General features: G+C 38.1%; 1 protein-coding gene across 1 annotated transcript in view; it reads left to right on the top strand.

The window, feature by feature from the left end:
* The window catches only part of PIP5K1B (phosphatidylinositol-4-phosphate 5-kinase type 1 beta), a 97555-nt gene that overhangs the window by 46171 nt on the left and 36110 nt on the right, over nucleotides 1-15274 (top strand). Inside the window, exons 6-7 of the mRNA XM_064736471.1 lie at nucleotides 3065-3195; nucleotides 13061-13178. Coding sequence (XP_064592541.1) covers nucleotides 3065-3195; nucleotides 13061-13178 — 249 coding nt within the window. The remainder of the gene's footprint in view (nucleotides 1-3064; nucleotides 3196-13060; nucleotides 13179-15274) is intronic.

The following is a 15274-nucleotide window of genomic DNA, read 5'->3' as shown; positions in this document are numbered from 1 at the left end:
CTTTTCAAGGAAAGAAAAATGTGACTCTTCTTATGACACAAAGCCAAATCTTTTTACTAGTCAAAGTCGCACTTTCAGAATGGACTGTTGTTTGTTCCCACCAAATCTCTGGTTCTAAACTGTTATGCAAGTTCTGTTTGGTGTGCAGTCTTAATTATTTAAGAGCTACACATCTCTGTCTTTTTAAAAAATAAGCAGCCACTCTAGTATATGATGTTCCAAGAACTAGAACAAGATTAGCTTTGTGTACTTGAACCACTTCTTATGTAATTTTTACTCCTGAAATTGTTCCATTCAAGGGCTGAAGTGGTTCTGATCATGAAACTTCTGGTGTTTTCTGCTAGTCTCTTGCTTGTTTAGTAGGTAGGAGGTAAAACCTAAAAACAGGGACCAAACACGTTGTCTTCAAACTGGTGATCATGTAAGGGAAGATACTCCCTTCCTCATAGCATTCTTTCCCTACCCAATGGTTTTCTTTATTCACTCCTTCCATGTTTCGTTAAAAAAATAATTTCTTGACTAGTTTCTGATTTTAACTCGCTTCTGCTTTTTTTTCAAATTCATGCAGCATGACTGTCTATTCAGCATGGGAAAGTTTCAGATATGGTCTCAATTTACAAATACATAGTATCACAATTTCATTGTAATTTATAGCCTTCACTGTTGTTTTGAAGCCCTCTGTGTTCTGCAAGCTCAGGCCATTGAATTTAGTCATTGCACTTTATAAGGGTAGATTTCTACAGAGAGATTTTGCTTTCCCCATTTCATTTTTCTCTAGACTCCCCACAGTCAATGGATCTCTTGCGCTGAATTTTAGGCAGAAGGTAATAAACACATTTATTTGCATCTAGAATCAGCATTTAAGCCATAAGCTTGCATTGTGATGCCTCAGCATGCATGTACAATCACCTGGAATTTGTGACTGGTTTTTTTCCAGAATATAATGCATACTTCACAATCCTGAAGCAATTTGAATATCCTGTTAGATTGCAACTATTTTTAGAGGGTCACAAAGGATGGTTATAGGCTTTGTCAAGACAGGCGGGAAAGTAGAGGAGGAGTTGTGCTCTGGGTTAAAAATGAATCATGAACATATAGAGGTCAACTACAGTGACTGTGGAAGCCCTATCAAATGCCTCTGGATCAAGATCAGAAGGGACATCTCCAAGGGGGATCTTAGATTAGGCATCTGCTACTGACCTCCAAACCAAGATGAAAAGGGCAAAGAAGCATTTAATCAGGGTCACTTAGCAACTTTTGGATAACAGATCATGGATCTTTTCGGTGACTTCAACTATCCAGACGTTCTTGGTAGAGCAATGCAACAGGTCACAACATCCATCAAGTTCATACAGGACTGCTTCCTCATACAAGTTTTAGATGTGCTAACCAGGAATGAGGCATGGCTGGACTAGCTGCTCACTAACCAGGAAACCAGCTTTGTGATATCTCACTTAGTGATGGCTTTGGCTACAGTGATCACAATATTGTGGAGTTTGGGGTCCGGCTCTGCACTCTGAAGGTTAATACTAAGGCAAAGGAAAGTGTTATGGAAAGAATCCTCCTAGGAACCATCACAAGTCAGATGAACGAGCTGATTGGGAAATGCCAGCACGGGTTCACCAAGGCCAAACTGTGCTTGACAAACCTGATTGCCTTCCAGGGCAAACCTGCTTGGTTGATGGGGGAAAGCAGTGGACGTTGTCTGCCTGTGTTTCTCCAAGGCTTTCTCCAAGGTCTCCCACAGCTTTCTGGTGAAGTTGTGTAACAAGTCTGCTGGACAACTTCCTGTGCAGCTGTTGTGTAACAGTCTGGACAAGCTGCCCGTGCAGTGGGTGGGGAACAGACCCACAGGCAGCGCCCAGAGTGCTCCTTTTCCAGCTGGGAACTGGCACAAGTGGGGTCCCCCAGGGATTGGTGTTGGGCCCAGTGCTGATTCATGTCTTCATATGTGATCACCCAGAGCACTTGAAATCACTCAGGGATCAAGTGAGCACTTTGCAAGGGAGAGCCATGCTGCAGGAAAACCTGGAAGGTTTAGGCTGGAGAGTGGGCAAAGAAGAACCTTCCGAAGTTTAGCAAGGACAAGTGAAAGGTCTTTCACCTGGGAAAACAAATCCAGGAGGGCAGCACGGGCTGGGAGCTCAAGCTGAGGAGCAATTCTGTGGGAAGGGACCAGGGAGTCCCAGTGAGCAAAAAGCTCAGTAAGAGTGAGGAGTTGCTGCTGGAGCAAAGGAGCCCAGTGAGGTCTTGGGCTGCATCAACAGGGGCATCAGCAGCAGAGATGATCCCATTCTTGTCAGTGTTTGTCAGGCCACACCTGGAATACTGTTGTCTGTTTTGGTTTCTGCTGTACAAAAAAGATACAAATGGGCTGGGGAGGGTGGAGAGGAGGGCCACAGAGACGATCAGAGGGCTGAGAAGCCTGACACATTTGGAGAGGCTGAGAGAGTTGGGTTTGAGAAATGACGGTTAAGGGCAAACTTATCATCATGTTACAGTATCTGAAGGGTGGTTACAAAGAAGATAGAGGCCCTATTTTTACATGGAAAATATGAGGCATAATGGGTAAAGTTACTCCTGGGGATATTCTACTTGAACACAAGGGGAAATATTTCACAGTGAAAACAGTGAAATGAAATAAACTCCCAGTGGAGTGGAATAAACTCCCCAGGATTGGTGGATTCCCATTTTTGAGATTTGGCTTGACTGGGTTCTTGGCTGTCTTGTCTAGATCATGCTTTTGTCAAGAAAGGTTGAACATAATGGGATAATGGTTGAACCTTTTGAGGTCCCTTCCAACCTGCTATTCTGTGATTCCATGCTGTGTTAGAACTCCACATCTAAATTATTTGGGTAATTTGAAAAGTTTCGCTTTATATATAGTGATTCTTTAAAATATTTTAATTTAAAATTTAAATAAAAATCACTGAGGTCTAGGATGTGAAGACGACAGGGTGTTGTTATTATGAAAATGATAAAAATGTTTAGCTATAATATTATCAATAAAGAACAGAAATCTGCTTTTAGCAAACTCATGCTTCAATTCTTTCTTTTTCCACAGACTGCATCCTCCGCTATTAAAGGTGCTATCCAGCTGGGAATAGGATACACAGTAGGAAATCTTACATCAAAACCAGACAGAGATGTTCTTATGCAAGACTTCTATGTAGTGGAAAGTGTCTTTCTACCAAGGTAAGAACAAGCGCACTTATTGTTTTTTCCCCAATAAAATTTCATAATTAAACTCTTAATTAAGTATTTTGAACCAGTTTTGTTTTCTAGTTCTAACAAAATCATGTTGGAGTAAGTATAATGTATGAAATGTGAAAACTTTCTGGTCTTAATGTTGTCATTGGAAAGGAAGGTAGAGAGAGAGTTGGAAAGGTCATACTTCATCTGAAGATTTGAGACAGCATTTATAGCAAGGGAAGGTAATTTTGACAATTAAAGGAGTTGTCAATTTGAATTGGAAGTGATTTGTGGATCTGACATTCACATTTGATTAGTTGCATATTAGTTTCTTGATGGTAATACTTGATATTTTTAAAATTTATGAAAATTCAAGTCCTGCCATATAAAGTATAATATAAAAATTTATACTACAATGTTGCCTTATATTTACACTATAAAATTCTATCCAGGACTCTAGTCTGTGGCAACACTCAGCTCCTACAAGATATGCTGATTACAGGTTGTGCACCTCTACTGCTTTGCCACCTCAGTTTGTATCACTGCCAAGCTGAAGTTATAGAAATAGTAGCAATACAGTTGGGCTGATAGGGAAATCAAGGTTATACTGATTTTTTGGTGCTCAGAAGGTGAAGTACAGTGCCTTTCCAAGTTAGATATGCTAGAAAGTGATGAAAAAAATTTAGGAGCAATGTATTTCAAAACCAGGATGACTTACTCTGTTGAATGTTTTCTGGGTTTTCAGAAGTGCTAAATACAGTCATTTAAGTAAGAACACGCTATCTATGTACTCTTTCCTGGATTTGGGATTGATTTTTATCAGTTTTTCAAAGTTTTGTTTATGTGCAGTTTGAATGCTAATTCATAAGATGTTTCAAATAATTTATAATCCTTGGTATTTACTGGTATTACTAAACAAAGTTGAATTAACAATGTACAATGTTGAATTAACAATATCCTTGTTTCGGTGTTAATGATAGGGTTTGTGCACAGGTTAGTAATATTTTTTTTGTAGATTAGGAAGATATAGAGAAGTTAACTATATGAATGTGTTTTCATACACTATAATCACAAAATTTTGTTTAAAAAATCCAACTTACAGGTAAGAAATTTGCATATCATGTGACAAAGCTTTTATTAGTGTGAAAAATGTCTGCCTATGACAGTGATAGAGGCTTCCATGGTACGTTTGCTATATAAGATCTGTTCATGAAAACTAAATGCAACCTACATGCTAAAACTGTTTTATTACATAGCATGGTTTGAGAGAGAAAATTTATTCTCTTTCTTTTTAAACATAATTTTAAAGGAACAAGTAAAATAAAATGGTTTGTAGTCTGTAGCACTGCATGTGCCTTCTTTCCTGTGAGACTCACATGCATGTACGCACAGAAATGAGATTTACTTGTTTTGTATTGGTAATAAGGAAGAGTAGGGAGACATCCCTTCTGGCTTGAAAAAAACCTCAAAAGGCAGAAGGAAGAGACTGATTGCACTAATGTAAAATTGAATAGAAAAGCTTTAGTAGTGCCTTCCTGGACAGGTTCTTATAAAAAAAGATATTTTGAGGAAAATTAGACAAATGAAAGTAATGGCCAAAGCAGTGTAGTTTTAGGTTTGGGTTTGTTTGGTTTTTTTTTTTTACATTGCTAGGTAGTAAGTAGTATACAGCATAGTGAGCCATCTTAAGTGTAACAAAGAACCTCTCCATAAAGAGCACTTGTTGACAACATTGTCTATGGAATTAAAAGTTGGCTATCTATTGCAATCTCTTCAAATTATTCGATTTCTTATGCTGATGCACAAAAATGTCCAATTTCAAATCCTTGCTTATGTCTTAGTGTAATATCCACTTTTATTTATCTAAATTATGTTCAACCAGAAGTGTATTAATGTGCATGAATTGTTATATGTTAGGACTGCACAAAATTAATACAGGATTGTTTCTTGCTGGTTCAGAGTATTGGAATGTTGTTTCATGATGGCTTTATGTGGATTGGTCCTGAGTTGTGTCAATAGGTAACTTCATTACCCAGATTTGAAGCAAAAAGCAAAGGCTGCACATTCTTTACAGCTCGAACTGCACTCCCAAGGTGCACCTCAGGTGCTCTTTGCTTTTTCCAAGAGGGGGTACCGACTTGTGATGGCAGCATTGTTAAAAGTAATTACTGTAATGACCTTTTTTTTGGTCCCATTTGGATTGGTCTGGATTGAAAGCAATTAGTGGAAATTAGTTACACCAGCAGGTGAATGGGTTGACCTCTACCTGGAAGTACCCTGGAGCTTGCTGATATTGAGTAAACTTTTTGCAGAAGTTTGCAGCAGAAGGAGAACCTTACAGTGCAGCAAGAGTGGTGCTGAAACACCACTGCAAGTAACAGTATTTTTCCAGTTGCTTTGGGTACAATTAATGCATCTACAACTTCAAACAGCTGTCAGCTGAACTTCCCCTTCATTTTGGCAATTTCACAGCAACCTGACCCTTTGCACAGTGTCCTGCTCCACCTTCCTCCCATGTTTTCTCTGCCTTACCTGTGTCTGGCAGTGAGGTGAGAAGGCTGTTTTTCAGTCATAGGCACACCTGCTTCTTTAACAGCAACAGGGGCACTGTTAAGGTAACAATGGTAAGACAGACTTAAGCTAGTAGAAATGCAATGCAATGCAGCCTATGCACCAGTGAGCAGAAGAGTTTTATATCTGCCCTTTTATAGTTGGGGGAAATAGTTAACACTTGTTTATGAATTTAATAGGTTGAAGAGGATAGTTTCTGCACACCTCTCAAGACCCTGAAATATCTTTCAACCTCTATCTCTGCTTCAGTAGTCATACTGAAGCATTCAGGATTCATTAAGAAGGGAGAAAAATGTCAGAGAAAAAAGTGGTTAGGTCAGATCTGAACATAACTGCTCTGCGTATTTTGGGAGCTACTGATGTAAATCAGAAGTAACTCCCTGGATTGCAGGTTATTCCTGGTCCAGAGTTACTCTGTAACTGTGTTAAATTAGTCAGAGTTTAGCCCAGTTAATTTATGTGTTTATTTCTGGAAGTGACTTTGAGTGAAGTACAGGTGTCTGTACTTCTACTGTGTCTGTTCACTATTGTGGATTTGAATTGCAAAGGTACTTGCCTTCATTTGCACATCGTAGTGGTGGAGGGCCTTTCATCCCATTCTCTTCAAGCTCCCCAGGAGTTTGTATGACTTGTTTTTGGAAAACAAGGTATTACTGGAAGCTGCTATAATGGTGTTCATTGAGAACAACCATCCAGATAGAGTTAAAATAGTACTATGCATATTTGCTCCTTGGATGGAGAAACAAAATGCACCCGGCACTGACCTACTTGATTCTGAAGAGACAGTGCCTGAAGTCTCCACCCTACTACCCACTGAACAGAGTGAAACCACAAGGGAAACCACTCCGAGTAACCTCTGTTCTGGCTTTTCAACTCTGCTTTGGAAATCTAGCAACAGAGGTGCTTGTGCTTACCTGGGGTTGGTAGTGCTGCAGCAGCAGCTGGAGGGTTTTGGTGGGAAGGTTGTTCATCCTGCATGTGCTCTCTCTGCTCGGTCCTGTGACTAGCTGTGTTGAGCATATTTGTGCCCATCCTCCTTGGCTGGAAGCAGTTCCTGGTAGGACAGTTTGCTTCCAGTTAGTTGTTTGTGCAATGTGGCTTCAGCAATATTTTGTCAGCCTTTTGCCTTGGCGGTGGTGCTGGCTCCAAGTGAGATGGCCTTGGTTAGAATGGCTCGTTGCTCACCTGTGAGCCTAGCTCTGGTAGGCCATGGTGCCTCAAACTGGTCGCTGGGCCTTGGGGCTGTGGAGCTGCTTTTGAGTTTGCAGTGAAGGCAGTTTATTAAGCTCTTCAGTAGACACAGAAGGAGGAGCATTTTCTGTGGTGACTGAGAAGCCAAACAGAAGCTGCTACATTATATCAGCTAATTTTGGCTAACCCATATTAGAAATGCAGAACGTTTCAAGCCAGACAGTATGTTTCGGCCTGCATTTGTGTTTTTAGATGCAGGCTGCTTCTAAGCACAGCTGTTGAGTTTGACCGTTTTTGCAGCAAGTTGTTAGTCAATCTTATGCAATTCCCTTGCTAATAAGCTTTTATTGCAGGGTCTAGACCCTGCATGTTGAGAACAGTTGCTATGGTTTCTAATTGAGCTGGGAAGTGTGTTCCATGCCCGACGACCTGTATGCCCTCTGCAGCTACAGTCTGTACACTGAACTGGTTCACTTACAAATTGCTTTCTTGTGATGCTAATGAAAGATTATTCAACACCTTCTGCTCTTTAATATCAGAAGCTTACCATTCTATTGTGATAGCATTTGAATAACAGCCCAAAAAAGTAGTCAAAGTACTAAGGTAAAAACTTTACTTGGCCAGGCTGGGTTCTACCCTACATATACAACTGAATTGTACTGCTTTCTAGTATGTTTTTGAGGACTGATTGAGAAAACTGATACTTACCCTCGGAAATATCTTTGTATCAAACCTGTATCATCAGGTTAGCTGATGAACTAAGTAGTGTATTTGTAGTATAGAATGCTCTACAAGTTTAGTGTGACTAGTATTTAAATGTTCAGACTAATGATGAGTTGTTGTGTAACTTACACCATGACACATGTTTCCTGTGGGCAGTTTCACAAGAATGATAAAGTGACCTGAATATTCTGATGAAGCACTGCTGCTCTTCCTTGGTGCTTTGGTTGCAGAGAGGCCCAGAATTACTCAAGTTCTGACAAGGTTTTTATGGTTTGTGAGTGGAGTGATAGCACAGAGAGGAGGATGTAAAACAAATATTAGAAATGGGGATACTTTGGTGACAAAACCAAAGTCTGATATGAATTACTGGACTCAGCTACTTCTGTTACTAACAAATGATTGATTGGTAAACCTGATAATCTGGATAGTTGTATAATTATGTAGTCTCTTAAACTACTTTTCAAGTACTCTGAGATCCTATATTTTAATAGCATTTCCAGTTGGTTATAAAATAATAATATCTCCATCAATGTAAGTAAGTGCTTCTGTATTCAGCTGTTACGTAGATATGATTGACTTGACCTGTTTTAAAGTTACTGACTATTCCAAATTATATTTCAAAGCTGACTGGCAGGGAACCGCTTAGGACAGCATTTGCTAACTGGAAGTTTAGGAAAATGGAAGTGAGAAAAGACGATGTTACCACTGAGCTTTAGCTCGCAGTATGAGGAAAACACAGACATACCTATTTGTACAGATAAACATGATACCTACTTCGAGCATGTGGGAAATCATGCTTTCCTGAAATTACATACAGGAAAGGAACATACCAAAGCACTGCCTGACCTGCAGCATGTGTTTGTTTGATACAGTTTTTAGAGCTGAAACACATTGTGATGAATTTTTTAAAAGCAGCTGTATTCAAGAGCAATGAAACTGAAATTGGATAATATTAGTTTTTAAGGTTGAGAGCATTTAAGTTTAGACATTTTATTTTGATTTTACAATCTAAAGAATAATTGCTTTCACTGCAAGAACTGATGTGTTCCTCCTCTTCAGTTTTTTTACCATACACACAGGAAAGTTATACACAGGGTCACAACTACAGACTAATTCTTTTGATAACAGCTCCATGATGAAGGTAACCTCAGTGATGAAGGCTTGTTACCAAGATATGCAGCTGGCTTTCTCTGCCCCTTCAGATAGGTGTGGTATCTCCTGAGTACATCCTACCAGGGCGAGGCCATAGTAAAGAAAAGCTGCCAAGAAATGTATCTGGGTGTCTTGTTTAGCAAATTTTTACAGCCATGGGGTTAGCCGTTAAAAATGTAATTCATTTTACTTCACTTTTAGTTTGATATTGCACCACCTAGGCTTTAAATCCACTCTCAGCATTTACAAAGGGGCAGACTTAGATGCACATACTGTCATTTCTAGGTGTGCTTGATTTTAAAAAAATAAAAATTACAATATAAGTATTAAACCAAACTTGTATTTTAAGCTTAGTCTCTCTCCTTTAGTCTGCCTATGAATCTTTTTCTATTGTGGGGTATAACATCTAAAGTTATTAAAATACCTTATAAATTACAATTGCTGCCTAATCATTCCAAACCCTGTATTTTGTTGTCATAGCTCATACAGAAAGACTTGAATTGCTCAAGATTGCCAGAATGAGAGCTAATTTTAAAGTCTTTATCTTTGTTTTTCTGGTAGACCTGTGCTTAAACTAGCTGAGAGGGAACTTACATTGTTACGCCCTTTTTTATTATGTCCAAAGCACCATTTCACAAATTTAACTTTTTGTCAATGGATCGTGGGCATTTTTTTTTGTTTACATTTCAAAGATGTAATCATCCCCTTTCATCCCTTCATTGAAATTCCCTAGACTGATTAAAAATCATTATATATAGTGCTTTGCACATACACTTTAACCCCATGAGGGTGAAACTGTAAAATGCGTCAAGAAAATGTGAAGAGAAACCATAGAATACATTCTTTCCACAGCTAATATAGTGGAATAATTCTAAATAGGGTAAGGATGTACTTAGATCAATCCTGCTGTACAGTGGAGTTTGTCTTTTTCCAGAAAGAGCAAGGCTGTACTCAATTCATACTTGTCATACAAGCTTCAAATTGATAAGAAATTTGAAAGGTTTCCATTACTGTAAGAAATTACTGGAAGTGAGGGTGCTTTTTCTGTTGGAAGTACAACCAGGAAAACCTTAAAACTATTTTTCAAAGTACTAACAAGAAATCTTAAATTTGTGTCAAGCTTGCTTCATGAATTACAGAAGAGCTTACTGTTGGGTTCAGTAAACTATTTTGTTAGGTAGTGAAGTTGAAACTAATTAATATGATTAATAGAAACAGAATATGGTAAAATACTCTGTAGACTTAAAACAGAAGGTGTTTTTAAAGATGATTTTATAAATAATAAGGAAAGCTGTCTGTATAGTGAAATTGACTGTTATATCTGTAATATAGTATCTATTGTCTTCTAAATACATGGAATTGCCCTCTATGTAGAAGCTGTTCCAAAATAACTGCTCTGTTTAGCAATACATCTCCACTTGCTATGCGTTACTGTGCACCTGCGGACCCAGCATTGGTCATTTTGCTCCATATGCATTTATGATATGGCTCAGAACTGTCCCATTGTCATAGCAAACCTCCTACCTTCATCGCACCTTAGTGAAGTGACAGAACATATTCTGGTATAGTAAGGATGTGTAATCTACTTGCTGACGTGCTTTCTTGTCTTTTCACAGGAGAAGCTTTTGAGTTACAACTGCTGGAAGCAGATTTAGAAAAGTGTTTAGTACCAAAATGTAAAACTTAATAAAAAAGTTTAGATGCTTTATATTCCCTGACAATTATGTGATACTTCAGTAGAGAATACTCTGGTCTATTATTTTCTTCATCTTATGACAATTAAATGCATTTACAAGTATGACCCCAGGTTTCCAGTGTAACTATATGACCACTGGGGCATCCTCATACTGTACAAAAAATTCAGTGAGTCACAACCACTGAATTTTTTATATATAACTTAATGTCAGACTAATCTAGCAGTGTTCTGAGCAGTAAAAAGGCCTTATGAAAGACCATTAGTCTACCTTAACTGTAAAGAAACACTATCTTTAGCTTGTATCCTACTGATTTCCATTTTTAACTCTATAATGGAACAATAAAACATATGTGGACTTGATTTTGATATCTTGGAGTTGTACTGCAGTAAATATAGAGTGATCAGAGGAGTTCTTTAGAACTAAGCAGCCTTTACTATTACCTGTAGGGTTTAGCACTCCAAGAAGCAGCACTATATACATTTCTGGAGACTGAGAAAGGTTGTTCACCTGCTGTCACTGAAACAGTTCAGTTGTGTGGGGTCTGGCAGCACAGGGGCAGCTAGGTAGGTTGAGTAGACTTCTGTCATTGAACTGTTAATGAAAAGTGGCAAGTTCATATGACAAATATTAATTGTACAGAATGAAAGCTCTTAAATTCTTTCATTATATTTAATTTTTATTCATTATCTTTTTCAGGAATGTTGCTTAACATTTATTGCTTTTCATACCTGTGTGAATTTGTAGCCTTTTTTTCTTTTTGGTGTCCTTTGGATATTCTTTTTGCCAAGCGTAATGGTACACTCTGCATTACTGAATAATTTAGTTTCAGTAAATGAATAAAGAAGTGCTGGAAAAGCTAATTTCAGCAACTGTGTCAAGTCTTGGATTTTGTATTTCTGTATTTATCAAACCATTTAGACCCTGACCAAAATGATAAGAACAGTAAAACAGAGCAGCACTTTACTGTTATCAAGGAAAGTGGAACACAACAGCACAGTTGTGTTTATTTCTTGGAGAAATAAATAAAGGCAAACAGAAGTAGTACAAAACACAAGCAGGATGCCAGCTCAGCTCTGGCTGGCAAGGTAGAAGTTGTGCAAAACAATGATATTGTACTTACTCAGAAGCAAAGGTCAAGGAACAGCCACATAGAAAGGACACTGGACATTGAATACAGATCCCAAAGAATCAGATGAAGACTTCTGATAAGGGGTGTAATTATGTCAAAAAAAGTCAAGTAAGTGGGGATGGCTAATGAATATATAATCAATGTGTATCATAAAAACTCTGCATGACTCTCAGGGTCCTTGATTAGAGGAAAGATCCCCAGAGCAACCAGCATGCTGCAATAAAGACCTACTTTCTAATATTCTAATAAAAATATGTTAGAAAGTTTCTATCTGGCTGATTTCAGTACCAAAACTTTGTCTTAAAGATGTTCTTGTTTGTTTTGAAATCACAGAGTAGAACTTTATTCTTCTATTTAAAAGGCCTCTCTCATTTTCTATCATAATGAATCCATGGGCATAGAGTTTTTTTTTTTTTTAATCTGGCAACATTTTGCTGCTGACTTTTATTTTATATCTAGTATTCATCTCAAGAGTTTTGTAACTCAGGCTAAAAATACAGTGAGGTGATAAATATAAAACAAGGAAAAGAGCTAAGGGAGTATAGGTAACAAACAGGATGAGCTGGAAGCCATAAAGTAGCAGGAAAGCCATGACATAGTTGCTACCAAAGGAGCATGGTGGGATGAGTAGAGTGCTGCACTGGATGGCTACAAGCTCTTCAGAAGGGACAAGGAAGGAGAGCTGTGGGGTGGCTCTGTACAGTAGGAAGTGTTTTGAGTGTACAGAGTGCCTATGGGTGACAACTGGGGGAAGGCTGAAAAGGGAGATATCCTGGTAGGAATCTGTTACGACCACCCAACCAGGATGAGGAGGTGGATGAACCATTCTATGATGTGATGCTGATGTTTCATGATTATCAGCCCTTGTTCTTGTGGGTGATTTTAATCTGCCAGATGTCTGCTGGAATTCAACACCAGAGAGGAGGCAGTCTAGGAGATTCCTGGAGTATGTGAAGATAACTTCTCAATACAGCTGGGAAGTGAGCCTACCAGGGGAGCTACCCTGCTGGATCTGGTGCTTACAAACAGAGATGGGCTGGTGGGAGATGCTGTGGTTGGAGCCTTCTTGAACACAGAAACCATGACACAAGAGTCTTCAGTACTCAGTGAAGTCAGTCTCTACCCTAGACTTCTGAAATGCAGACTTTGTCCTGTTCATGTCTAAACATGATCTTTATGCAAATGCATACAGGTGGTGAAAATAGTTATTTTCTTTAAGGTGAGGAAAAAGAATTTGCTGGCAGTGTCTCTCATGGACATTCTATTAGTGGTTAATGATAATAGTGAGGTTTATCTGCATTTATGCTCTTTTTTCAGCAGGGGAACAGTCAAGTTAGGCAGCTTAGTGGTGAAACTAGTGCTAATAATTACCCAGTAATTTGGTTTGGTTTGTTTCTGTTTTCAGTGAAGGGAGCAATCTTACCCCTGCTCATCATTACCCTGACTTCAGATTTAAGACATATGCACCTCTTGCCTTCCGCTATTTCAGAGAACTTTTTGGTATCAAGCCTGATGACTATTTGGTAAGAGCCTGCAGTTTTCCTTTGAGTTACAAACTATTATAAAGCATGCTAGTTTTATTGCAGCAGAAAGGGATTCTTAAAGGGTGCCCAAACCAGTAAGAAATTTTGTGTGTGGAGGGGTATATAACTAGTAAATATTTTTACTGGTGACAAAAATTTTAATTCTTTTAAATGATTCATATTTAAAAACCTGCTTTGGTAATTGACTAGAGCAACATCCATGTCATTCAGATAATTTTTTCTAGAGAAGTTATGATCAGTACTTTGTGACTTTTATCAATTGAGTTCTAATTAAGTACTTTTGTGTGATTTGTGTTATGCACATCATTACAAAGTGAAGTCTGCGAATGTTCCTGTCTACTTTTGAGGCTCATGGGTGGCAGACTAAAAATTAAGCATTTTAGAATGCATCCTTTGTTCTCTCTATTTTATAAACTGAAGACTTATTCTTTCACAGTGTTCAGTTTACACTAAAAAAGTTACAAATTTGCTGACATTGTAAAAGCAGGCTTTACTTGGTGGAACCACTTTATATGCTGCTAGGACAAGTATTCACTATTTTATTTCTCCTGTACCTCTGCTTTTGGAAGGGTAGGGTGAATGCTGACATGGATTTTCTTCTAGATGTTTGCCCATCTTCTAGATGTTTGCCCAATGTTTGGTTTGTTTCATGGTAGATCACCCAAGAAATCAGAGTCCTAGTAAAAATTAGCAACTTTATACGTAGTTTTTGAATGAGCTTTAAAATGCTGAATGAGCTTTTGTTCTATTATTGATAATGGCTTCTTTAAGACCAAAAGAATTTGAAAGGGCTTGGGTGAATAAAAAAAGAAAAATTGATTAAATGTTTCTGAAATATTAATATGCTGCTAAATAAATTGTTTCTGTTGTGTTCAAGTGTGCTATAATGGGGTTTTCTTCCTAGATGAACAATAAGCCTAGTTTTGCTTTTATTTAGGTTGAATGTGGGTGTCTTAATGTGGGTGTCTTATTTTAATTCTTTAGTGCTATGTATGAATTTTATGTTTGTCCTCATGACCATAGTTACATATAAAAAAAGATAATTATTTTGAATTATAAATGGTAGTTGCAAGGAAATAAAGTTGCTTGGGAATTTTATAAATCATAGTCATAGAATGGTTTTGATTGGAAGGGGCTCAAACATGATTTATTTCCAACTTCACTGCCATGGGCAGCAACATCTTCCCCTACACTGGGTTGCTCAAATCCAGCCTGGTATTGAACACTTCTGGAGATGGGGCATTCACAACTTCTCTAGACTACACATTCCGGCACCTCACCATCCTTAGAGTGAAGAATTTCTTTCTTCCACAGACCACAACTCTTAGAGTATGACTGATTCCTTATCCTCTGAGTTATCCATCTATCAAATCTATGCCTCTCCAGATTAGAGACAAGGACATCATGGGTGACAGTTGTGTCATTATGTAATGTGATTTTTATCTTATCTCTTTTAATGGTCTTGGTAAAAGATGAAGTATGCAGGCTGTGTTGCCAGCTGCTAAAAGGACTGTGCTTCCTGGAGCAAAGTTATTATCACCTGCAACTTCTTTTCCATCTAAGGAAGCTTTTGCAGTAGCAGAAATAAAAGTTTATACAAAGACTGCATGCTGTGAATAAGATTTGTGACAGTCATTTTAACTACAAAAAAACTATTCCCTGAGGGAAGTTACTAGTAAAGACAACTTGTTGCAGATTATTTTTTCTCTTGGGACAGGAAAGCACGCAAGTGTGTATGTAGTAAATGATTGTCTAGCTGTGGCTGAGGGGCATGTGAAGTAAAATAAGAAGAGTAGAAAGCATATGTGAGTTTACACTGTTAATTTGAAGTGACAAAACTCAAGATTTAAAGCTTCACCTTTTCAAGGAGGATGAGCATTAACATACTGTAGGAGTCAGACAGGATAGCAAATGTAAATACATTTGAACAGCTGGTAGAATTAAATTGTCACTGTAAATCTCATGGATTTACAAGAAGTTTCCCCATTTTGCAGGGAAACTTCTTGATCATAAGTACTCACTTGTCAGGCTCTTGGGGATTTTCTTGCCTTTTGGTTTTGATTTGCCTTTCAGAG

This window comes from Zonotrichia leucophrys, chromosome Z, assembly GCF_028769735.1.
Source record: "Zonotrichia leucophrys gambelii isolate GWCS_2022_RI chromosome Z, RI_Zleu_2.0, whole genome shotgun sequence".
Classification (NCBI taxonomy): domain Eukaryota; kingdom Metazoa; phylum Chordata; class Aves; order Passeriformes; family Passerellidae; genus Zonotrichia; species Zonotrichia leucophrys.
Note: the sequence above shows the minus strand (reverse complement) of the source record. Positions and strands in the feature narration are given on the sequence as shown.